This window comes from Typopeltis vanoorti, chromosome 15, assembly GCF_054136105.1.
Source record: "Typopeltis vanoorti isolate ZY-2024b chromosome 15, IOZ_Tvanoo_1.0, whole genome shotgun sequence".
Lineage (NCBI taxonomy): Eukaryota > Metazoa > Arthropoda > Arachnida > Uropygi > Thelyphonidae > Typopeltis > Typopeltis vanoorti.
Window position 1 is genome coordinate 78,230,776 of NC_143563.1, and position 27,807 is coordinate 78,258,582.

Genomic DNA, 27,807 nt, shown 5'->3' on the forward strand with positions numbered 1-27,807 from the left:
CCAAAAAAAAAAAAAAAAAAAGGAAAGCCGTTTCCTTTGATATAAAAATTCAAATTTTAGATTGTCTTCAAACTGGGGAACGTGCAACGGCTGTAGGTAAGCATTTTGGAGTCTGTGAATCGACTGTCAGATCTATAAAGAAAAATTAAGAGGCTATTAGAAAAGCAGTATGTTCTGGTACAAAATCAAGTGCGAAATTATCATCAACAAAAGATGTTGTTCTAGAAAAGGCCAAAAAAGCTTTAGTGATGTGGATAGAAGATAATGTACAAAAAAGAATGCCAGCTGACAGAAATTCCATCAAGCAATCAGCATTGAGATTTTATGAACAGATTAAAAAACTACAGCCAGATACTTCATCTCGATCAAGGAAAAAATATGAATTTCATGCAAGCAATGGTTGGCTGGCTAAGTTTATTAAAAGACATGCTCTTCATAATATAAAAATTAAAAGTGAAACAGCTTCTGCTGATGAAACAACTACTAAAGCATTTCCACAAAAACTTGCTAAAATAATTGAAGATGGAGGTTACACTCGTGAATAAGTTTGGAACATGGATGAAACTGTCCTTTTCTGGGAAAAAAATGCCAAACAGAACTTACGTATCAAAAATGCAAAAAACTGTTGGTGGGTTCAAAGCAGCAAAGGATCGCATAACATTCCTATTTTGTTCAAACACTTTAGAAGATCAGATGTTAAAACCACTGCTCATAAATCGATCACTATGACCATGGCCAATGAAAGGCGTAGATTTTCAAAAATTGCCAGTTCACTGGATGGCCAACAGAAAAACTTGGGTGACCTTTGATATTTTCACTGAGTGGTTCCACAAACATTTTGTGCCAGAAGTTAGATGCTATTTGAATGACAAGCGTCTAAAATTTAAAGTGCTTTTGATTCTTGATAATGCACCCGGTCATCCTGCCATAGAATACCCAAATGTGCAATTTTTTTTTCTGCCACCCAATACCACATCATTGCTACAACCTCTAGATCAGGGTATAATTGTGACTTTTAAAACATATTATGTCAGACAAACATTTCATTACATTTTGAACAAGCTAATTGATGATGAAACACTGTCAGTTATGGAGGTGTAGAAAAAATTTTCAATTATGGATTGTAATTGATCAGGTTCGATTATCATTATCTGAATTGAGACCAGAAACTATGAATACATGCTGGAAAGCTATTTGGGCCACATGTGTTAAAGAGAATGCTCCTGTTCCCTTCAATCATACTGCAGAATTCCCCAATATAATAAGTTTGGCATGTGAAATTGGTGGAGAAGGATTCGATGATCTTACGTCAGCAGATATCGAAGAATTGTTAATTGATAAACCTCTTAGCAAAGACAAAATAGTGGAGATTGTTTCTGAGACTCCTGAAAGCGAAGAAGCTAATTATAATGATCAAGATAATCCTACTTTTAATAATTTAGGCAATTATTTTGCCCGACATGATCCAAATGAAGAACGTGCTGGGAAGTTTTCATGTGAGCTTAAGTTGCTAATGTCTTCATACAGAGAATTATATCGTGACTTATCTAAAGCATCAACACAGCGATTAACAACCAGTTGTACTTTTGTTCAAGACATGACAAGAAGAATTCCACAAGCTGAGGCGGAAGTTGATGACGATAATACCATATCTAGTAGTGCTAGTGATATTAGTCTCATGAAAACAAAAGCTTTCACGTTTATTGTCAGAAACTGATTGCGAATAACATAATTTTTTTTATAGAATCCTTAGCAAACAACTGAAATGAATACGTTTTTTTTAAAGTTATTAAAATTCATTACATGTATGTGTGTTCTCCATGAAATATAAATAAAAATCTTATGATCCTAATGAATTTAATGTTTGTTTTTTTCATTATTTTGCTTATATTTCAGGTTTGGGACCAATCTTCACTTTTTCTATGGAGTCAGTAGTTCTTTTTACGCGTAATTTTTAGGAACGCATCTATCACGTAAAAAGAGGTTTAGGTATATATATATATACTTATTATGGTTACGTCCCTAACCCCTATAACTCTGTTGATTTAATGTATCAACTCAGTCCAACCAACTTACACCCTGCTAGATGGAACAGAACCCTGACGTAAGTCGAGGGATGACTGTATTAATAAATTCATTCAAAATAAATATGTACTGAATGTACTTTAAGCTTACAACTTCCCCTCCAGCAAAATTAATGCCAAGTGCCCTTTGCCATAAGCTAGCCATTTGGGGTGCCCTTTTTAGTGAAAAGTTTGCCGACCTCTGGATCAGTACATTCAAAAAGAAGTATGACAGATATTTTGTGGATAGTGCTGATCTCCTGTTAAGAGAGTCTTCAGACTTCATGGAAGTGCCTGTGCAATAATAATAATATTCTTACCAAAGTTTTCTTGTGACTTTTGTATCGCTACTTGTACACATTTACTGTGCTTTCTTACATTGATTTTTTCTTTTCTTTTCTGTATTCTCTCAGAGCAAATAGCGACATAAGTAAGTCAGCATTTGCTCTGAGAGAATACTTAAGAGGAAGCCCTGGAATTTGATATATTTCTTATTTTCCAAGGCTGCCTCTAATCTTCTTGAGTATGCTATGAAGTTTGAATTTTTTTGTTATTGCATCCATCTTCACCAAACACCTCTCTGGATGAATTAGTCAATGCTTTATTTAGAGTGCACCACTGAGTCTCCAAGGTTTGATTCTTAATTTCAAACTCTTTCATTTTTTTCTTGAATGATATTTGTATAATTTGAGTCTACAGTTCATGTCTGAAAGGTGTTCTGCTTTGATTCTTTTAAAGACTTTCTTACACATTTTCTTTTTAATACCATATTCAATTTTATTCCATTTCAAATCTCCTGTTTATCTTTGTGTTCTGAATCAGCATGAAGATATCACTTTCAACAATAACATAGCTAATAAAACTTTGTTATTTCTTGTGTTTTCTGCCCATGTGAATTTGTACACATCTTTATGCTGCATACATGGTATCAGTAATGATTAAACCATGCCTGCACAGAAATCCAGAAACAGAAATGTAGCAGAAAATATTAACAAATAATAAATTGTTAATGAAAAAATTAAAAAATCTTGACATTTTATGATATATCTTATGACTATTTCATAAGAATTATAATTCATTCAATAATAATCTTCGATAATCCTCTATAGATCTGTACTCAATTCCTCACCAAAACAGAATTCTAATCAACTGTTTCTAAACTCGGACAGTGCATTCCACTCGTCAACCATTATCCATACAAACTATCTGGTACTCATGTCTTCCTTATATAACTTATATTCTTTATGAAATATCCCTTCTATATTAGTCTGATACAAATCCTCACATACTTGTACACATCAGAAGAATTATATATATTATATATAGAATATTATATTAAGAATTATATTACCTCTCCTCCTTCTGCTATCCACTAAGTTATACAAATGGCAATCCCTCACTCTGTCTTCGTATCCTATATTATGGAGATCTGACACTATCTTAATCATTCTTCTCTGGTTTGTATCCAAAATTCATCTCCTGAATATTCATCTCCATGAATATCTCCAAGGAGATATTCAACTCCTCTAAAACCAGATGCCAAATCTATTCAATATGCTGTCTGAACAAAACTTTATTTCTTTATTTTTACATTTTAATGTCCTCACAATTCTAGCAATGAGGTCCCTAAATTTCATATACCATGATGTAACAAAAGGCATATAAGGATCAAGAATCTTAGATCTGATCATATCAAAGGATGTGATTATGAATGGAGTATTGGATCTTCTTTCATTTGGTGAGAGTGTCCAACAGATATGACTTTTGCCATCTGGAAGAAGAAATTTTATATGAAGATGATGTTAAGTGGATGAAAATAATGGGTAACTGCTGCAAAGATGTAATCATGGTATTCAATTAGCAATTAATCAAGCTATTTCATCCTTATACATGCAACATCATAGGAGCTTGAGTGTATGACAGAGGGACTGATAGTGAGTGAGTAAAATGTATATGAGGAATTAAGTGAACTTGATGTTAACAAGGCAGTAGTTCTTGATTTTCCTTAAAATTTCATTTCCTTAAGTACCACTCTCACAGTATGGTACATTTTAAGGAAATGTTTACAGGGAGTTAACAGCAGCAGCCTTGGCATATCTGTTGTAACAAGATTCTTGAAATAGGGTAAGTCCCAGAGCAGAGATAAGTTCCATTCCACTTCAAAGCGGAGCAATAAGACTCATCATCAAATTCCTGCCATGTACCCTCAAGGGGTGTACAGGATATGATAGTACTACATGACAAAAAAATTACATCATTACTAACTTCCTTCCTATCTACAATTTTCCTCCAAATCAGTCTGTTACTTGTCAAGACTCCAACATTATCATATCTTATATGTCTATCGTCTAAGGCACTTTGTACCGTATCAATCCACCTATATCTTGGTCTTCCTCTCGGTTGTTTTGCTATTCTTTCTTCGCTCATAATGTTTAAGCGACCATACCACCTGAGATTAGCTCTGCTAACGCATTCCTGGATGCTGACAATGTCAAGTTCTTTCCTTATATTCGCGTTTTTAATGATATTGCCATTAATGCCATCTGCTCACGCCTATAATCTTTCTCAGGACTCTCATATCTGCGGTCTCTAGTCTTTGGTCAAGTGTTTTATTTTTGACCCAGCTCTCAGATCCATAAGTTAAAACTGGTTTGAATACTGTCTTGTATACAGCTAATTTAGTGTTCTGTCTAATTTCTCTCTTATTTCATATGAATTTATTCATTTGACTTCCCACCATACCAGCTTTGCTGATTCTGTTGTCTATTTCTATATTCAATTTACCATCTTCACTAAAAATCATGCCTAAGTAGCTGAAATGTTTTACTTGTTCCACAGGTTCTCCATTCACAACACAGTTGACATTTTCAATGATTCTGCCTATTTTCATTGTCTTTGTCTTTTTATTGCTGACCTTCATACCATATCTATTACAACAGTTATTCAATTTAGTCAGAGAATCTTGCAGACTTGTAGCAGATTTATTTAGAAGTATAACATCATCCGCATAAAGCAAAGAGCTGACATTAACATCTCCAATTTTGATATCATGTTTAATACCACTTTCCTTCATAATGTGATCCATATAGATAATGAATAACAGAGGGGATAATGTACATCCTTGTCTCACCCCAGATTTAACATTAAACCATTTTCATCTACTTCCTTCAATTCTAACTGCTGATTTACAACTCAAATAAAGACTAAGTATCAATTCCCATTGACACCATATAACTGTAACACCACATATTGAATAGCTTCTCTCTTGGCACCTTGTCATATGCCTTTTCCAAATCGACAAAACTTAAATACAGATCTTTGTTATATTCCCATGCTTTCTCGACTATTTGTCGTAAAGTGAAGATCTGATCCTGACAGCCTCTATTTGGCCTGAATCCAGCTTGTTCTTCACCAAGCTTTTCTTCCACAATTCTTCTCAACCGTTTCTCAAGTATACTTGCATAGATCTTGCCAGGAACACTCAGTAGGGAAATACCTCTGTAATTCTCACATTCAGTTTTATTTCCCTTTTTATATATGGGTACTATTAGAGCTCTACTCCAATCATCGGGAATTCGTTCGTCCCTCTGTTCAGGCTTTCTGAACTATGCAGTGCAGCCACTGTAAGACTCTTATACCACCATACTTCAGCATTTCTGGTCGAATATCATCTACTCTTGCTGCCTTTCCACATTTCAAGCCTTTGATGGCTTTTTCTACTTCAAGTATGGATATGTATTCCTGACTGTATGTCTGGTCAGTGTTTTTTACCACTGTGCTGTCATCACTGCTTGTTTCATTTAGCAGTTTTTCAAAGTAATTACTCCATACTTCAAGGACATCTTTTTCTCCCATTTTCATGTCACCTTTATCATCTCTAACTCCTTTTACAGCACTCTTTCCTGAATTCCTAAGCTTTTTCAACAACCTGCAGAATATTTTGCCACCTGCTTGATATTTATTTTCTATATTCTTGCCAAACTCCTCCCATGACTTTTGTTTAGCTAGTTTTACACAGTGTTTAGCATTCTTGCATTTGTCTCTGTATTCTCTAAGAGCACAAGCTGACTTATTTGTCAGGAACTTTTGATATGGTTTCTTCTTTTCCTTCACTGCCTCTTTAACTTCCTGTGTCCACCACGGAGTTCTAATTTTTCTATACTTGCAGACAACTTCACCACATGCCTCTCTAGCTGAATCAATCAGGGCTTTCTTCAAGTCTTGCCACTGAATCTCCAAGGTTTGATTCTTGTTCTCAAACTCTTTCATTTTTTCTTCAATAATCTTTGTGTATTTTAGTCTACAGTTCACATCTGACAGCTGCTCAACTTTTATTCGTTTTAAAACTTTCTTACATGCCATTCTTTTCAATATGAAATTCAATTTTATCCTGCTCAAGACTAAATAGTGATCGCTTCCAATTTCAAATCCTCTCTACATTCTGGTGTCCTGCACCAGGGAGAAAACATCACTATCAACAATAACATAGTCAATGAGACTTTTCTTATTCCTAGCCTCTTCTCTCCATGTGAATTTGTGCACATTTTTATGTTGGAACATGGTGTTAGTAATAACCAGTCCATGTCCTGAGCAGAAATCCAACAGATATTTGCCATTATTATTAGCTTTGCTCTTTTCTCCAAATTTTCCCAAAATATTTTTGTATGTCTCATAATCATTTCCTATTTAGATCCCCAACAAGGACCAACTTTTCCTTTTTCATTGTGTCAGTTGCTTTTTCTAAAGCCTCAAAAAATTCCTCCACTTCTACCTTAGTAGAACATTCTGTGGGACCATAGGCACAAATGGTCCCACAGAATTGCAGTCAGTCTACTTGAGACTGATTGCAATTCAAGAAGATTAGCCTCGTATTTTGTGTTGAATACTATGGCTACTTCTTCTTTTCCTTGATTGTCATTGCCTGAATATAACATTTTGTATTTATTGCTCAGAAAGCTCTCACCAGTTTTTGTCTTTTTTTTTGTTTCAGTCACCCCTATTATGTCAATCTTGTACTTATCTAATTCCTCAGCTAGCTCCATTTCTTTGCCATTCAGGCTTCTTATATTGATAGTACCGATCTTTAACTCTGGTGATGTTGAGTTGGGGTGTGTTTTCAGATTTGTTCCAGTAGCTGACTTTTCGCTATTCACCATGGTTCCCTGGCGAAAACAACGGGGGCCTTGTTTAACTGTGCGACGCCCCAGCCGGCATGAAATTTTGTCATGTTGTACCAATAAGAATACAATTTGGTCAGCTAAATCCCAAATTGCCAGCCCATCATCGTTCGTTCAGTATCCAAGTAGATACCCAACAGGGTGCACCACGAGAAGGTGAGGATTGGACATTAGGCATTAGGTCAGAAGCCCTGGTCGGTTCTCCGCATTCCTTTAAAGGCTGTGTGGAGGTCTCCTCTCAGTTATACAGCTTTGACCCTGAAGCACCCCAGTAATAAGACTAATGCTATGAATTATAGGCCATGGGTGGTGGTGGATAGGGAGCTCAAATTCAGAGGTTACATTGCTAAACCTGTGATGACATTGTAACAGACTGTAATGAGGAGGAGGATCTTAACATGTAGAAGCAAAGAGGTTATGGCTCTATAAGGCCTTGATTAGACCACACTGACTACATATACCTGGTGACACATTTTTCAAAATGAGTATCTTGTAGATTGAGAGAATCCCATTTGTAGAGCCTTGTGTATAGGAAGGAAAGATATGATTGAGTTCTGGTGGTGGGGGAGGTGTTATCAGATTAATTTAGAAGAGATATTTGAGAGTATGAAAAAAACAATAGGTGAAGTTTTGTTTTATTTTTTCTGTGTGTGTGGAAATTGATTAGTGAGTGGAATATACTCACTAATCACTTCTGGAATACACTCACAATTCCTCTACTTTGCCAAAGTGTGGTGAGTGCAGAAACTGTGAATGAGTTTAAGGCACAGTTGATAATCTTTGTGTGTGACAGTGGGCACCTCTTGCAATGAGTCTTTTGACTCTACGAGATCTTATATTAATAATAATAAAAAGAACAACTGTTCTTTCCCCCCTCCCTCTGCTCCTAGGTACCACATCTTTTCCACTGTTTCAATATATTCTTACCAGCTATACAGGATGGCTCAAAATTCCACGTACAAACTTTGAGGGAAGGTAGAGAACATCAAAAACAACCATATTCACATTGGAAAGCATGACCGGAAATGCCACCAGCAGGTACTAACAGGGACACAGATACAGAAATAACACAAGGCAGTAAGAAGTGTAAAAAACTTTATTACGCCTAACTGAACAGTTCAATAGTAGTTGGATACATAACATGGTTTCACATCAGGTGCTCAAAGTTATGACCATCAGCAGTGATGCATGCCTGACACTGATGATGCATTGATTGCAGAACATTTTCAAAAATACCTGGAGTTTCCCGGGTATTAGCAGCTCCGATGGCGATTCTTGCCACGAATTCCATGTCAGAGGCAACAGGCATTTCGTACACCATGGCTTTAAGGGTCCTCCACAGAAAGAAATCAATGCTCGATAAATCAGGTGAGCGTGGGGCCATGTGATGGGTCCACCATGCCCAATCCATCAAGCCCCAAAGGACCTGTCCAAGTACTGACGCACAGAAATGTGAATTCATCCGTGAACAAAACACAAGTTGGAAAATCCGGGTCTATGGCGCTTTTATGCAGAAAACACTGCGCAAATTTCACACGTCAAGGATAATCTTCAGCCATCAGTAACTGGATCTGTTGCAGATGAAATGGATGTAAGGACTCAGAGTGCAAAACGTGCAATACACTGGATCAAGATACCCCTATAGCAGAGGCAACTGCACGTGTGTTTGTCTCAGGATTATTGTCCATCACATGGAACACCTCTTCCATGGCGGGATTCACATCAATTGTGGCCACTCTATCATGCCTGCGATTCCTGATTGATCCATAGTTACATAATCTGATGGAAATATGCAAACATTTGGTGATGTGGTACACATCTGTTCGGGAACCTTTCGCGATACATTCGTACCAGAGCTCTCTCTACAAAGAAGAGAAAGCTCTACAAAACGCAAAAATAACTAAGATTTCTAAATGCATAAATTCACCTAGATCTTGGTCTTCTGTTTTTCTATTTTTGCTTGCCATTGTGGTCAAATACCTGTTTTTCTCATTTTTCCTCTCATATTCTGATTAAGTGACCATAATGTCCAAGATCAGCCCTGCTCACAAGTCTTGAATGCTAACAATGTTAATTAATCAAGCTTAAGTTCCTTCCTAATATTTCATTTTTAATATGATTTTGCCATTGATGCCATATATTCCCTACCCTACCTCTTTACAAAACTCTCTTATCTGTGTCCTCTAGTCATTAATCAACTGTTTTATTTCTAACCTAACTCTCAGATCCATAAGTTAAAATTGGTTTGAACACTGTCTAGCATACAGATGATTTTAGTGTTTTGATTAATTTCTCTCTTATTCCATACTATTAGTTGATTCCTCATCCATGGCATATGATTCCTACCCATGAAAGGTTGTAAACCTATAACACATAAGTACCTTAGGTGTGGATTTTTTATGATTATTATTTATTTACGTTTTTAATATATTTTACTTAATCTACAAATACTGCTCTAAGAGAACAAATATGGTACTCTTCCAAGCCATTTCAGGCTTCCAGTAAGCTGAGTGGTGATGTCTTACCAGATAATGAAATTGATCTCTCACCTAAAGATAATCACAAACACCATGCCCACAGTAGGATTCAAACTTAAAAGCCTAATAAGTGGAAAGTGGATATGTTAATTTATATATATATATATTCCACATGCAGTGCACAGCACTGTTTAAATTTAAATCTTGATTTCCAAGGAAATTATTATTATTATTCAGGCCTCCATGGAGTCAAAAGACTCATCGTGGGAGGTCCTTCCTGAAAAACGCAAAGTCTATCGTATGAACTCATTGACCGTTCTCGCCCTCACCACTCCATCAGGCAATGCATGGTTCAAACACCCTCCATGCAAAGAAACCACTCCTCACCCTCTTGCTCACAGTTTCCTTTCGTAACTTCCAGGGATGGCCTCTTGTCATCACTCCTTCCCATTGTTCAACCACGCGAACTCAACAGTTTAAAAGTCTCAATCATATCACCTCTCTTTCTTCTATCCACCAAACTCTGCAGTCCACATTCCCTCACCCGATCCTCATAACTATCATTGTACAGTCCTGAAACCATCTTTGTTATCCGCCTTTGTACCCTTTCCACAGTTAATTTATCCCCTTCAAATTCTGGGGACCAAATCTGAGAACAATAGTCCAAGTGTAGTCTGATCAGGGTCTTATACAACGGAATGATAACTGTTTTATCTATGCAGGTCACTGTTCTTCTAATTATTGCAGCAATCCTCTGTGTTACCTTCACCACCTTTGCAATATGTCCCCTAAATTTCAGGTTTCTATCAACCATCAATCCCAGATCTCTTGTCTCCCCTACTTCCTCCAGTATAACTTCTACCATAGAGTATGCATTGTCTCATCGATGTTTCCCAAACCTCAAGACCTTACATTTTGCTGCATTAAACCGATAGCCCCATTCATTTGCCCATATATCTAGCTTATTCAAATCCTCTTGCATGGCTGCCGCATCTACACTATTACTAATAATCCTTCCCAGCTTTGCATCATCTAAAAACTGAACATCCCCCTGCAATCCACTGACAATGTCATTGATATAAAGGTTAAACAATATAGGTCACAGCACTGAGCCCTGTGGGACCCCACTTGTAACCCTCTGCTTCCTTGAATCTGCCCCACCATACACAACTCTCTGATACCTATCGGACAGCCAATCCTAAATCTAGTTGACCAATTTGACATCCAGACCCATGTGCTGCACTTAAATATCAGCTTATCATGTGGCACCCTGTCAAATGCCTTCGCTAAGTCTAAGAAAATGGCAGTATATGCCTTTCCCTCATCTAATGCTCTTGTAACTTTATCATTACTTCAATCATTCCAGCAACCTTTTCATTTCCTGAAGCAATTTAGAGTTATCGTTAATCATGACAACAGTCAGCACTTGCATTGCATTTTCTTTAAATGAATCAATGAACCAAAGCTTCTGGGTGATGGCATCAGGATGGTTTATCGGAGTGTACATGATTTAATCCACAAGTTTGCCTACTTGACGAAGCTTATTTTTTTATGCATATTTTATCCTAAGTAACACAAATTATCTCTTCACAGAATAAAAATTATTTATTTTTATTAATAACAAAAAAGCTCGAAGATTTTTCCCCAGCTTCACATATTTTCATGGATCTTCTAAATCTATTTTGAATGACTTTAGGATAAAATTAGGAGAGAATATTATTTTTTTTTTTAGGGCAGGGAACATCACTTTTATAAATTTTTAAAATTCAGAAATTAACTAGCCAAACATTTTCTGGATTGAGCTATTCTATGTAAAGGGCTATCAAATTACATGAATAGTAGAAATACTGTTTTATTTGTATAAAAACTTTTCTGATATTTGATATTTAGATAGTGAACCATTTTTTGGGATACATCTTTGTGGCATATAAAGTATCTCGATATAAAAAAAATAATTCTGCTTTTCCCATCCATATTTGTATCAATTACATTAATTTTTAGATATAAAATAAACTCCTGCCCAGTTATGGTTATTAACAAATAGTAAAAATAATACCATACTTACTGTGGTCCGAGATCTGAAACCATATCTTCAGGACCCGTAAGCAGCATATGACCTATTCCTTTTTCTTCTCCAACAGTCAGAAACAATAACACAGTCTGAAATGATGTGAAGAGAAAAAAGAAACTTAGATAATGATGTATATTATATATAAAATTATCTTTAAGTGACAAATGGTTAAGCTCTTTAAAATTCAAATATTAACTGGCCAAACATTTTCTGGATTGATATTTAATGGGTATTGCACTATTTTAGATAACAAATTGAACTTGATAGTATACTCAATATTTTGACCATTATATCAAAGTAATTCTTAAAATCATTCATTGTCTGCACCTCACCATCCTTTTAGGCAAATGCATTCTTTATACCCACCACTCTGCATAAGAACATATTTCTCACTCCTTTGTGCAACTTCCAGGATTGGTCCCCTTGTACTTTCCTTCGTTCTAATGCTTAGAAAATCTCCTTAGTTTTAATTTCTAGGGATCATTTAATAATTTGTCACTTTTGGTCTTATTCTGCAATCATGCCCCTATTCTCATTTTGGTCTTATTCATGTCATGTCTCTTCCTATCTAACCAACTTTGTAGTTTACATGTTCTCATTGTTGACATTCCAAAGTCCTGATATTATCTTTGTTATCTGCTTTTGTACCCTTTATAGTTTCCTCATCCCATGAAAACCAGGTGATCAGATCTGTACGATATTCAGCAATTCTCTATGCTGATGTAAGGCTCATTAAAGTGCAAATAACTAAAATTACTTAAACATGCAAAAAGGTTAAGTAAAAGAGTTGATAATTTTAGCTGTAATTAATGACCAATTTAGAAGTGAAAGGTATGGCAAACTAGAGAATAATAAGACCAAAATGAGAATAGGGGCATGATTGCAAATGAATCAATGTACAGATTTTTCAGGATAAGGAGTGTGGAATTTTTAGCTATTTAAAGTGAATCTGATAGATGGAAGGACTTGTTAACAAAGCTCATAAATCTGGTGTCTGGCTCAACTGACAACACTACCTATGGGATTCCATGGAATGTTATTACCTCTGAATAATTATGATTTCTGTTCTTACATTTGAGATGTGTCTTTGGTGCTTTTAAGATACTTGACTCAATGCAGAAGAGAGCAATTAGGTTTATGGCTGAACAACCTCTCTTGATCGAGATTATCATAGAAAATATCGGCATAGAACATTATCCATAGTCTTTTCGGAGGCCACGAAAAAATAGAAAAAAATACAATTCTGGTTTGGGTCATATCTTTTTAATATAACGGCACTGGTTAGCTTAATTGATGAACATCTTGCAATTTTTTATTAATTTGTATGTCACCCGATTAACTTCTTATTTGCATCATTGTAATGTTAGCACAGCACATTACTATGTAAAACTCAATGTAGTGATATGAACAGTAGCAGCCGTATAACAGTGTGACAGATTCCCACCTTTGACTTAAGTTGCCTCAGCGTTATATTAAAAAGATACATGAACCACAAAAAAAAATACATTGTATTTTTTTTTGTGGTCTCTGAAAATATGATGGATAAGCTTCTATGCTGATATTTTCTATGATAATTTTGACCAAGAGAGAGATTGTTCAGCCATAAACCTAATTGCTCTCTTCTGTATCAAGTCAAATTTATTCAAATAAATTGCTAATTAGATCAGCCTAACTTAATTTTTTCATTGCTAAGATCAAGCAGTTTAAAAATGGTGTCAGTGCTGAACTTGAATATTCTTGAGTATGCTTTTGCACTAGAAAATCTCTATGAAAACTACTTTCAAAGATGCTTGAATTTTGTGGGCATGTGATGATATCTAGTATGAATACAATTCAGCTCAACTCGAGCACCTCTCTGTTGTGCAGAAGAAAATATTTGTACTGTACACATAGCAGAAGAAATCTTTGACCATGTGACATATTAGCCCAATGTGTCACATGGTCTGTGTCTTCTCAGGAATAATAAAAATAGCAGAAATATGTACGCTGACCACAAGTTATGAAAATTGCATGAGGAAATCATGAGTAAAGAACAAAAAACTAATAGTGAAGCACAATTATGCAACAGAATACAATAATACAACAGATGACAGGTCAGAGATGATAGTAAGTTCTGCTGAATGTTTGTGTAAAGACTTGAGTTGGTACAGAAAGTTTTTTTTTTTTTTTCACCTCCTGTACATAACAGTTCTAAATTCTCAGAAAATGTACAAAGTAAAACCAAGGAAAAACATACTCTTGCAGATTTTTAATTAATTCTTGCAAGAGAAATTTTTCAAAACTTCCATACACCAAGAGCAATCACCACTAAAATGGGATGTACATAATCATGGATGTAAACCAACTCCTTGGATTGAGAAGAAGATGCTTTCATCCCTAGTTGTTCCCAGACCTATAAGAAAACACTGGGTTTTGTCATGTGTTCGAATGCTTCATGTGAAAAGAAGAAAATGATGGAGAGCAGATATATATAGTGTGAGAGATGTTGCATTACCTTACATGTGTGTATACCCCTGTTTTGAGGAAATGGTGCAGAAAAAATCTTTGGTCATGTACCACATTGACCCAACATGGCACATGGTCTGTGTCTTTTCAGGAAAAAAAAAATTACTATTGTATTATATTGAGGAAAATTCATTAAAACATAATTGATAAAAGTTATAATTTTGGTTTATTCTTGATTTGAAAATAGCTGAAAGTTTTACAAGTCATTTTTTAAATTTAAATTGTAAAAGAAAATTTTGAAAATAAGTCAGCCAGGAGAGCTTTGATGGCTTATATATATATCAAAAATCAGCTAACACTTTTTATTCCTGTATAGGGAGTAGGCGAGGTCGTTTTAGCCCTATCTAACTTTTGGAATTTTGGAGACTGAGTGGGCAGTTCAATCTCCATTGGTATCCAATCAGAGATAGCTGGCTCAAGGCTATCACTAATTAAGCGGCACACAGTGAAGAGAGACGGCTCAACAAGTGCCACCATCTCGTGGTCTCTAACATATATATTTTAATGTCTGAAATGGTGTGGGTTCCACGGTCGATTTTCTTGAGTTTACAGGACAAAAAAATCAGAGTTTCTAGGAGAAAAAACCCGCTTGCCCATGCCAGAGATCGACTAACTCGGGAACCGGTCGAAAAAAAGCTTAGAAAAATTTCCTCTAGTCGCCGACCAGATTCGAAACCAAGAAGTCTTCCTTCATGAGGTCGAGCACTGTGGTGTGCAAACACCACATCCACTGAGCTACACAGGCTCCCTCTCTCTCTCTCTCTCTATATATATATATTTATTTTATTTTACTTTTTTTTCAGCAATGGAAAGGTTGAATTGTAATGGTTGCCTTTTGATTTCAAAAGCTTGGGAAATTGTTATCTTCAACTGTATTGATTTTTTTAATATCCCAATAGTTGTTTTATCCATGCCACTGCATGTCTAAAAGAGTTCCATTGTGATGTACAAATTTCAATTGTACATTACAATGTTCAGTTGTATTTGGTATTTTTACCAATGTGCACTGTGGTGTGCAAACACCACATCCACTGAGCTACACAGGCTCCCTCTCTCTCTCTCTCTCTATATATATATATATATATTTATTTTATTTTATTTTTTTTTCAGCAATGGAAAGGTTGAATTGTAATGGTTGCCTTTTGATTTCAAAAGCTTGGGAAATTGTTATCTTCAACTGTATTGATTTTTTTAATATCCCAATAGTTGTTTTATCCATGCCACTGCATGTCTAAAAGAGTTCCATTGTGATGTACAAATTTCAATTGTACATTACAATGTTCAGTTGTATTTGGTATTTTTACATAATGTTGCATACATTATGTAAAAGGTCCTCACTGCAGCCAACTCTATATCACAGTGGCACATGGATGTTTGTGAAAATCTTGAAATAATAAATATAGGATGAAAATCAACAGTTTCTGTCACTTTTGTGGAAACCACTACCCTTCTTATTAGAGGAGCAAAGTGGCTTGAAAAGTTCCATGTTTGATTTCTAGAAAGGTTTCCAGATTATTTAAGCCTTAGCCCTTCAACAGTATTAAAATGTGTTATAGGTTTTCAGCCTTACATCGGTAGGATTGACATTAAAGAAACAAAAATTACTGAAAGTTATTGGCAAGTAAATAACCTTAGAGAATACAGAAAAAAAATGCCAGAAAGTGAAGCTGTGTAAAACTAGCTAAACAAAAGTCATAAGAAGATTTTGGTAAGAACACAGAAAACAAGTATCAGGAAGGTGGCATAATAATCTGGAGGCTACTGAAAAACACTTAGAAATGGAAGAAAGAGTAAGTTCTGTAAAAGGAATCAGATGATAAAGGTGACATGAAAACTGAAGATAAAGATATTCTGGATGTATGGGGTAATTACTTGGAAAGAATGTTAAATGAAAAAAGTAGTGACAGTATGATGGTAAAAAACACACACCAGGAATGTAATGAAAAATACATATCAATACTTGAAGAAGAAAAGCTGAAAGGTAGACAGACTTTTGCAAATTTCATTTAGCAAACGTTTTTACAGTGGATGTCATTGTTGTCATGTGGGGGTTCACCCAATTTTCCCCATCTCCCTTAGGAGCGGTTGAGCCCTCCAATGAGGAATTTTCAAGTATGTATTTTTTTTACTGTAAATCTGTTTAGGTGAAAAAAATCCTCTACCTCCATACAAGAATATGGCTAATTTACCTTTAGTCGAAAGGGACCAGATAAAAGTTCCTCACATCATGGACAGGAATCGAACCCAGATCTTTCTGACCAAAGGACTTTGTCTATACCAACTGAGCTACAGAGACTCTCTTTATGGTGGATACACAGCATAATTCAGAAGGCATAGTCAGAGGATCAAATTCTAGATGACTGAAGTAGAGCTCTCATAATACCTATCTATAAAAAAGGAAAATAAAACTGAATGCGAGAATTACAGAAGAATTTCCTAATTGAATGTTCCTGATAAAAACACACCTAGTCAAAACACTAAATTAGATGTATACAAGACAATGTCTTGACCAGTTTTAACTTATGGAGCTGAGAGATGGGTTAGAAATAAAACAATTGATCAAAGCCTGGAGACCACAGATATGAAAGTTTCAAGGAAGATTAGGGAAATGAACAATGATGATGAAAATGATGTGTTAGCAGAGCTACTCTCAAGTTGTATGGTCACTTAACAGAATGGAAGAGGAAAGGTTAACAAAATAAGAGTCTTTTTTTGCCAGGATAACAGGAAAAAAAAGACCTAGAGAAAGAAGACCAAGATTTAGGTGGAATGATATAATAAAAAGTGCCAAAGAAAAGAGAAATATAAGATTTAATAATATCGAAGTCTTGATGTTTAATAGATTAATTTGAAGGGAAAAATTGTCAACAGAAAGTTAGTAATGATGTATCTCTTCATGTATTACTATCATAATATCCTGTACACCCAATGAGAGTACATTCTTGAAATGTACTCTCATTGGGAGTATATTTCAAAATTTGATAATGATAAAACACACAAAATTAACTGTTCCAGCAAAAATCCATACAAATGCTATGGAGAGAAATTTCACCATAACAAAATATTTCTTTCGTCCCTATAAACTTGCTATAACAGGCTGAAAATCATCATCATCATCACATTCTTGACACACACACACACACACACACACATATATATATATCCTCAGGTGTACAGATCATGTGATAGTACTACACGAAAAGTTATATCATTGCTATCTTCCTATCAACAATTTTTCTCCAGATTAGTCTGTTATTTGTTAACATTCCAATATTATCAGATCTTATATTTCTTTCTTCTAAGGCACATTTTACTGTATCAATCCACCTACATCTTGGTCTTTCTCTGGATCTTTTTCCTACTAACCTGGCAAAGAACACTTGTTCAGTTAATCTTTCCTCTCCTGTTCTGTTTAAGTGAATATATCATTTTAAATTAGCTCTGCTAACACATTTCTGATTGCTAACAATGTGAAGTTCTTTCCTAATATCCTTGTTTATAATATGATACTGCTGTTCAATCCTCTAGTCTTTCTCAGGACTCTCATATCTGTTGTCTGTAGTCTTTGATCAAGAGTTTTATTTCTAACTCAGCTCTCAGATCCATAGGTTAAAATTGGTTTGGAGTGCTTAAGGGTCAAGGCTGGATAACTGGGAGGAGACTTCCACATGGCCTTTTGGGAGACTGTGGAGAACCAACCAGGGGCTTCTGACATGACGTTCAATCCTTATCTTCTTGTGGTGCACCCTATTGGGTATCTACCTGGATACTGAATAAACAAGGATGGGCTCACAATTTGTAATTTAGCTGACCAAATTGTATTCTTATTGGCTTAAACCATAACTCAAAATGTTTAGTTATGATTTAAATTGCCATATCAGAACACAGATACTGGATATAAGGATTCTCTCTTTACCATTCATAAGTAGAATTTCCAGTTACATCAGTTTCTTTTTTTCTTAAAATAACTAAATATTAAGGACTGCTTATAAACCATTCCAAAAATTAGAATCATCTGAAATCTAAAAATTCACAAAAATATCTAGTCATTTAGAAAATCTACTTTTCCTACAACTCTTACATATGAAAACTCGCTGTTGTCCTTAGAAAGAACAAAGTTGTGAAATCTGAGAAAGTGAATGTTATACTTTTGACTTATAACAGAGAAAAAAAAAAAATCAAGATTAATTGTGCATATCGTATGTATCAACTGTTCTGTACAGAACTATGTTTTACTTAGAAGAAATTTTCTTTGCATATTGCTAAAAAAAAATAGTAAGGTTACATGCTCCTAAGGCATCCCTAATACAAATTGAAGTCTAAATGTACATGATATGAGGAAATTAGATTCTGCAGTACTTTGTATTTAAACCATTCCATTGTTAACAACAGCTTATGTACTATAACTCTATATTAAACTTAACATTCATGCAATATATGTTCTCTGTTTATGTGGTATTTAAAAAAAAATTTAACCAAAATCCTTGTTTCTTATTTTATTCAATAGAATGCTGGTATTGTTGATAGTCTAACAACAATACCAGCATTCTAATATACATAATATATTAGTATTAGTATTCTTAAAATTAATATTCTATTTGCAATATGTAACAACAATAAAATCTTGGTTAATTAGTGTTTCAAAAATTGTTTATACCTGAGTTAAACATAGATAACACGAATATAATCTCTTGTCAGGTATGATATACTTTATGCACCAAAGTACTAAGTGTAACAGTGATTTCAGATGTAGACAGATAAAAAAAATTAAACATTACAATCACAGATAATTGCTATTGTACAAAGTACAAATCAAAGCACAATTATGATATTGTCTTAAGTAAATTGTTTTCTTTGCAAAATGAATTATTTTACAGATTATGTGGAATTTATTTTGTTAAAAGGAGATTACTTCTTAAATTGCTAGAAAATTATTTTGTTTCTAATGCTGGTTAGGGAGGACAAATAACCAATGCCAACAGCCCAGACAACAGATGGTTGAAGATCTGGGCCTCATAACTAAGAATTTGTTTGCTGAGATGTTGCAAAGATGTTTTTGAGGACAGACAAGCTAAAAGATCTTTCAATTTTCAACAAATAATTGAACACAATATTTTAAACTTACTTCATCTTTTACTTCATTTGCAAAAATTGTCATGAATTCTGCAACTGCTTCTCGTCTATTAAATAAAATAATTTCTGTTGGCAAACAGATTTATGGATATTTTGAAAATTATATATAAAAATCAAAATTGTAAACTATAATTTGCTTTTAACTAAAATTTTAATTAAATTAAAACAAAAACAGTTATAACTATTATTAACATAAATAATATGTTAGTGAGGTGGGGGAAGGGGCTTCTTTCTGATGATCTTAAAAATAAAAAAATAAATTAAAAAAACTCACACACACACACACACTAATGACAGGTGAAATATGGTTCCCATTATAAACTGAGTCCTTCAAAGATCTAATTCCCAGTTGGCAGACTTGAGATTACATGACTGATTCAAATAATTAACAATGTCCTTAACTATGCACCCATAGCAGCTGCTTAAGACACAAAGCTAAATGACAGAGGAGACCTCCAAATTGATTATAAGTAGGCTGATCATATGTACCGTTTTGAACGGGACAGTACCATTTTTTTTCATATTTCCTGGCTGTCCCATTGTTTTAATAAAAATGTCAATTTTGTCCTGTTTTTTAATAAAAACTATACATATACTTTAATATTGGTTATTCATAAATTATTATTCATAACCTATAATCATATATCAATATCATGGATACTAATAATTTGTATAACCAATGGAGTTGTATTGTTCGATACTAAATATCAATATCTGCAGTGATTTATTCAGAGAAAAAAAAAAAAAACATGTTGGCAACACTTGTGTGTCTCAGATGCGGCATCTGTTCTGCTGTAGTGTTAGTTTTTGTTTTGCCCATATGCTAACCGATGGTTTTGTTATTCAATAGCGGTGGTTTAAATTTCATATTTTTTAAAGTTTTAAGTCTCATTTTTAAAACTTTAAGTCTATCCTTGCAATGCCAAAGAGGCAAAACTATAGTTTTAATGACAATCTCCAGAAAGAATTCAAACTTGACAAGCTGTGTAATGATGGAACAAAAGTGGTATGCCAACATTGTAATGTCCATTTTTCCGTTGCTCAAGGAGGCAGAAGAAACATCCACCAACATCTACATAACCAGAAACATAAGGATGCTGAAAAGACACTTGCTTCAGTTAAAAACATCAGCTCGTTTATGGTGAGAAGACATGATGGTGATAGTGAAAGCAATAAAACTGCAGCAAGTGAAGCTCTTGTTGCTTATCATACTATGCGTCATGGCCAAAGTTTTCGTGCAAATGACTGCTTCTCAACATTGATAAATAAAATTTATGAACCAAAATTTTCCTCAGCATGTACCAAATCAAAAGCAATAATTACCAATGTTATCAGCATACATATTGGGTGAAGTAATAGAGGATTTGAATAAAACAAAAAGCATTACAGTCAGTTTAGATGCATCAAACAAAAAAGACATCAAACTTTTTCCAATCAGTGTGTGGTACTTTTTGCCAAATTGTGGTGTTTTCAAGACAAAATTATAGACTATTTCCTTACCTGGTGAAACATCCAACTTACAGTGTGCTATGTTGAAGGAAGCGACAACTTTGCTTTACAAAACAAAATTGTTGCTTTGTGTGCAGATAAAATGAACACCAATTTTGGTGGTTGCAAAAGACTTGGCAAAAATAATGTGTGGCAAAAACTTGAAACTGAAACTGAAGAGGCAGATTATCGGTAATGGTTGTGGGGCACACATTATACACTATTGTTGTCTCGAGTGTGCTGTTGACTGTTTACCAATTGATATTGAATGTTTTGCAGTGAAAGCATACAAATACTTCCATATATATACAGCCAGAGTTGAAGAACTGAAAAAACTTTTGTGACTTTGCAGGAAACAATTACGCTAAATTGTTAGAGCATGGAAATACAATATTTTTGTCCTTGGATCCATCAACTGACAGAATTTTAAGCATGTTTGATGGGCTTCGTTCTTATTTTCTTTCTCAAGAAAATTGCCCTGTTATGTTGTGAAAATTGTTTGAAATTGTGGTTGTCATTTGCAAGAGATCAAGTGTCTACGTTCCAAACATACATTAGCTTAAATGAAAATCTTAATAACAGAAAAAACTCACGTACAAAGATTATTTTCCATTATTAATCACATCATCACATGCACTGAAACAGAAGAAACTCGTGTATTCGATCAGTAGACCCTCATAAAATTTATAATCGAGTTTTTTCCGTTATTAATTTTGTATCGATATGTCTACTCACGGTATACCTCTTTTAAAGCTTATTGAAAATCTTGTAAACAATTTTGAGTCCAGAAAAAGTGAAGTGTTTGTAACTACTGATGTTAAAAAACAACTGAAAATGTTAGTAGATTCAGGATAAATTAATGAGACCAAATTTTTTAAGGCAGTTGAGAATTTCTATGAAACTAGCTTAGAATATGTCAACAAGTGGAAGTGCAGTTTAGGAAACACTGAGAAGTTTAAGTGGGTACTACTAAGGAAGACACCTGAATGGAAAGAGATACAAGATAGCCTGAACGAGAACTCATCACATGCACTGAAACAGAAGAAACTCGTGCATTCGATCAGTAGACCCTCATAAAATTTATAATTGTGAGGCAGTTGGATAAAAACATTCCTGTATCTGATAGATGGGTACAGATTTTTTCTGAAATGTGCGAAAAAATGCTTAGATTTTCAAGACTTGTGTAATATTGTAGAGTTTATTCTTTGTCTTCCAGGAAGTACAACACCTGTTGAGAGAATATTTTCTGTTATGAACAGTATGTGGTCAAAGGAGAAATCTAGATTAAGTGTTGAGACAATGAGGGCTATGTTAGTTGTAGGAACAAATTTGTGTCGTGGAGTGTGAGAAGTTTTATGATAAGGTGTTGAAAGAACAAAATTTGCTGTGTAAGATCACTTCATCAGAGAAATATTCATGGTACAATCATGGTGAAATACAGCCCTCTCCCTTCTACGTCTACTAAATTTTGTATGGGTTCTGTCACCGAAGAATAATGGTAAGCTCAATATGTTTATGTAATAAAACTTTTTTTATGAATGCAGAATATTATATAACCCCAATGCCATCCCAATGACCTGTTTTTGTCTCAAGGAAATGTGGTCAGCTTACTATGTTTTCATTGGATGCTGAACAAAGATGGGAATGACAGCTGGGATTTAATTTATGCATTTCTGTATTGGATGAAAGTACATATATTTTGTGCTGTTACAACGTAATCATGTATGATGCCGGGAGTGTTGTCCATTCATATAAGGATCCTGCTGTTTTTAAACACTGAACCAGGTCAAATGGTGAAAAGTTGGCCACTGATATAACCTCAGAAGAACTGAAAACAGGTACCATCAATAAAAAGAAGTGAAGTCAGCAGAGGCCTTAGAGAAGTCCCATGTCAACATAACTGATTCAAGAAGTTTAGTTCTTAAACTTCTTGAATGGGGACAATTACAAAATGGAGGAGTTGGACAATGAGACTTACTTGTGCTTCCCAATGAAGGTTTTAAGAAGAAAGAAGTAGAGGAAGTTTTTGAGTGGAGAGAGCAGGAAATAAATCTCAGACACACAGATATATTTTGGGAAAATTTGGAGAAAGGAGAAGGTCAAATAATAATGGCAAGTACATACCAGATTTCAGGTTCCAAATATGTTTCTAAATTTATATGGAGAGAAACCATGTTAAGCAAGAAATCAGAGATATTACACACTCCTCCTTCAAAGAGTTCCTGAATTTATGAATTATATTATTGTTAATAAAATCAGTAACTCATTGAGGGAGGAGTGTGTAATACCTTGTTACCTATCATATCTCTCTTAAATAGATTCACCAACGGTGCAATTATAATATCCACTGGCAACTTATTCCATTCATTCACTATACACTATGAATCTGGACTTCACATTATTTCACACCATACCCTTAATTAGCATCCAGGGATGACCCCCAAGTTCTACCCAATACACCTGCCATGAACTACAAAATCTCTCCTCTATCTATACGTGGTGTAACAAATTCTCAAAATGGCCTCATACTATTGCATATATGTAGTATGGCAAAATCCATATTTGGACATATCTGTCCTATTGCCTTAAGATGTATCATCAATGATCTTACACAAGTTGCTCACATGCCAAAATAATACATATTCTTAACCACTCTCCAAATATGTTCTAGATCTTTTCCTCACTAGTGTTCCATATAAGTATGTTGTTTGTCTTCTAGGCAATTCACACTAAACTAGTCTTGATTTCTCCTCCCATGGAATAACATCCACGTGCTATCTGGCGTTATAAGAATATTAAGCATAATGATCTTCATGACTGTTATGTCCTATTTCAATTTCCTAGTGAGATTATTATTTTCATCTTTTGATCCAAACATATGAGCTGAATGCATTGCTGAATCTATTCTTATTGGCATGGAAAAATTTATTCCCATTTCACCTTAAACTCTTATCCGTTATCTAAGCCTTGGTTCTCCAAGAAGTGTGCCAAAGCTGTACAAAAATAGAATCAGGCATACTGGAATTGGCATTTACTGAAATCTCTATCTTCCTTTTCTGTTTACATCAAAGTCTGAAATTGCTGCAAGCAAATCAGTATACACAAAATCAATTCTGAAAGGATCAAAACAAGGAAACTTGCATTACATCCAAATGGCAGCCAATCTTTTGTGTCGCTTATAAAACAACTACTGGCCATAACTTCTGTCCAACTCTTCTTCCCTCTTTTGCATTTGGATGGGTTGACCGCATAGTTACCCACAGAAAATGACAATTTCCTGGCTTCTTATTCTTCCCTCTAATTCTTGCATAAATGTCCTTTTATCATTTCAACCACATAACATTCAATGCTGCCTTGATTTTTTGTCAAAAAGAGATCAGCAGAATCTTGTCCAAACTGGATATATAAAAAAACTCTGTTGGTATTGATGAAATTTTACAGAGCTGCTCTTTTTCTGCATCACTTTTCTACTCTCCTATTCCACTGGTATCTATCCCATAGTGTGACAATTGGTCAATATTCAACCTTTTCCTAAACAGGATAACAAATCTTTCCCATGTAATTATCATTCAATTTCATTCACTTAAGTTATTTTTTAAAATAACAGAGAAAACTATTAACACTCAACTTCTGCACTACTTTGAAGCCTCTCATGCAATAAGTGATCAATTGGATAGATTCCATTACCGATGATCAACAGGGGATCTGCCTGTTTACCATCTTTAGACAACTGCCATGGAAAAGTTTGGAAATCTCAAGTGGTTGCTCTTGATATTTTTAAAACCTTTAATTGTGTTTTCAGCACAGTCCTATTAAGTAAGCTTCCATTATGTCTTCTGACTTCTCCAACTGATTTCACAATTTTTTTTTTGTCTGGATGTCCATCATGTGTGATGGTGGATGGATTATTATCCATCAAAATCAAATTATGCAACTAATGCTAGTGTTTTACAAGGCTCTGTTCTTTTGCCTATTCTCTTCTTTCTATGACATTCTCCATATGACTGTAAATCTACACACTTTTGCTGATACCATACACTTCACTCCTCTGTCTCAATGACAAGCCTTTCACTAATTTCTACACAACATAAAATTTCTCTTCTTGGGATTGATTCTAACTAGAATCTCTCCCTCTTGGCATTAGCACAAAACAAATAATGCTCAACAATGAAAAAATCAGTTTTTTTTTTACTACTTTACCTCTGAACAGCTATTAACTTTATACAAATCCATTCAACCATCGAATACTGTTCTGACATTTCTAATGGTGACCCTAAACACTCTTTAAAAATATTTAGCTCAATATATGAGGGAAATTAGTTGATTAATGACCCATCTCTTACTAATTCTCACTAATGGACAAAAGGGGCTCTGGCAAAACCAGCAAATCAGAAGCATGTTACAAAGGGATACCTTCATAGTTGGAGAAATGCCAACTGGACACTAGGTGGTAGAGTGCCTGGCTTACTGGAGATCTGAAGTGGCAAATGCTATGTTGAGTCTCCAGAGCAGGAATTCTGGTTTCTGTCCTCCTGTTTCTTCTCCATGCAGTGAATGATAGCCTTCAAGGCCATGACAGACATACTTGGTAACACACAAACTTTTCCATTTTGAGGGTACATAAGTTAAAACAGTGGTGATGTATACCTGCTGCCAGTTAATCCATGGGTCAGAACCTGTCAGTAACAAGCCAGGAGGCTTCCCAATCAACTGGCAAAATCTGCCACATACTCTGCCAGGTCACACCTGGAGAGGAAGCCCAAGTAGTGGAGGGGGGGGTACTGTCGAGGCCATGTCATGGCATGGAGACTGGTTTCCCTTTGTATGGATGTCATGTCCAAGAGTCTATCTTCTCTCACTGCATGTTGCCACTATATCCTTTTGTTTAATCAAACTCATGAAGACTCTCACAAACAATAACAGTGACACTGTGACAAAAGCAAATATCCCTCATAAATTAATTCTATCAAAAAAAGTCTCATCACAGCTGGCCACAACATGCAAACTATGCCAGAATCTCTTCACTAAAAACTCACTTTCACATCCATGGCATTAAGACAAACATAAATGATATCTACCATCACTTGCAGTTTTCAGACCACACATCTTATTCCTGACAGAAATCCAGATTGCAGTAACATCTACTACTGTCCATCTCCGGTGCCCAAACTAATGATTCTTTTCACCACAAGCATGACACCTGTACCTTTGTGAAATCTGACATCACCTGCCAGAGAATGGCTAATTTAGAATCCCCCACTTTTGACCTTCTCTGACTCAAGGTTTTCTTGCCCAATTTATTGACTTTCATTTGTTGCATTTATGTCTCCAAATAGTGAGGTCATCTTCCTGGGCAACTTCAACATCTACAATTCCAACTGGCTCCCCTACTCCACACCACCAACCATACAGGAAGAGAAGCAAAAGCCTTTGCTATAAGTAATGACCTAACACAATTGTACATCTACCACTTAAATCCCTGACAATCCACTTCACTCTCTCCAAATACTCTGGATCTTTTTATGTTCTGTTCTCCTTCCAGATACACTGTCACTTCTCCTCTCTCAGAATGCCATTCCTCCAACCACTCATGACCTGCATCCTCTGCCACTACAAAGAAGTCAGTTGGGATGACCTCCAGAATTTCTACTCTCCTTTCCTTGGTCTGACTATTGTTTCCACTCACTTGACTCTAACACCTACAGAAATGAATCACAGAAATTATTCTCACTGATGTGAAGGCCTTCATCCTCCCGTTCAACCCATAATCCTTATCCGGCTTGTAGTAAAATACCAAGCCAAAAATGTGTCAACACAGTCAAAGAAAAAAAAAATTCAGCTGACTGCATGTGGCTTGCAACAAGAACTCCAGCTTCATACTCTGCTATACCAAAGCATGCAACATATGCATATCAGTTATCAACAGATCTAAATCTGGTTTCATAAAGGCCACCAGCAGAAAATCATCTCCTGTTGAAATGGAAGCTGTATCTTCTGGTTGCTAAAGCCATTGGATGAAACTTCTGCACCTCCACTGCTCTCTCTCTCTCATCCTAATAGCACTACTGTTACTTCACCCATGACATCACTATTTTCTTCAAACTCCTGCATACGTGACCAATGGAAATTACCTCCTACCATACTGGAATCAAAGCACTGTATACCTCCTATAGTTTTTCTGCAAAAAGTCATCAGAAAACTACTAAATAACTTGGATACTAAAAAGTATTCTGGTCTTGATGGCATCTGTACAATTGTTTTCAAGCATTGTGCTCCAGAGCTAACACTCATCCTGCCATTGTCGCTATAATTTATTATAGAGACAAAGCATATCTGGTAGTTATCCCAATGCATGGAAGTAATCTCATATTCATCCTATTTCAAAAAGGAGTGATAGGAGTTCACCATCAAACTACTGACAAATTGCCATCACCACTGCCCTCTCTAAAGTAATGGAGAAAGTCATCAATAGCCAATTCCTTCACTATTAGAGGCCCACCAGTACAGATTCTGCCATTCAAGATCCACACAGCTGACCTCATAACTTACATCAGCCACACTGGATATGTACAATGGAAAGGCTCAGAGAAACTTGTGCTGTTGTCCTTGACATTCAGGTAGCCCAAACCAAACAAATTGCAACGTATGGTCTCCCTGCCACTCTGTAATTAGTTTGTTAAATTGTGAATGAAGAGTTTTATGATTATTAATACTTCATTCATGATTTAACATAAATTGCATTTCCTGAGCTAAGTTTGCTCCTAAATTGTAATTTAAACACTTACTGTTTTTTGTTCATTGAAATAATAATTGTAATTTTTTTTAGTTATTTATCTTATATAAATTCTTTATATTAACTTGTAAATGTATCCTAAGTGAACTGTAATATATGT

General features: G+C 35.1%; 1 protein-coding gene across 1 annotated transcript in view; it reads right to left on the reverse strand.

Moving 5' to 3' along the window:
• The window catches only part of LOC150098916 (alanyl-tRNA editing protein Aarsd1), a 113,095-nt gene that overhangs the window by 12,596 nt on the left and 72,692 nt on the right, over positions 1-27,807 (reverse strand). Inside the window, exons 9-10 of the mRNA XM_090405029.1 lie at positions 19,419-19,473; positions 11,783-11,877 (exon numbers count right to left, since the gene is read on the reverse strand). Coding sequence (XP_090261155.1) covers positions 11,783-11,877; positions 19,419-19,473 — 150 coding nt within the window. The remainder of the gene's footprint in view (positions 1-11,782; positions 11,878-19,418; positions 19,474-27,807) is intronic.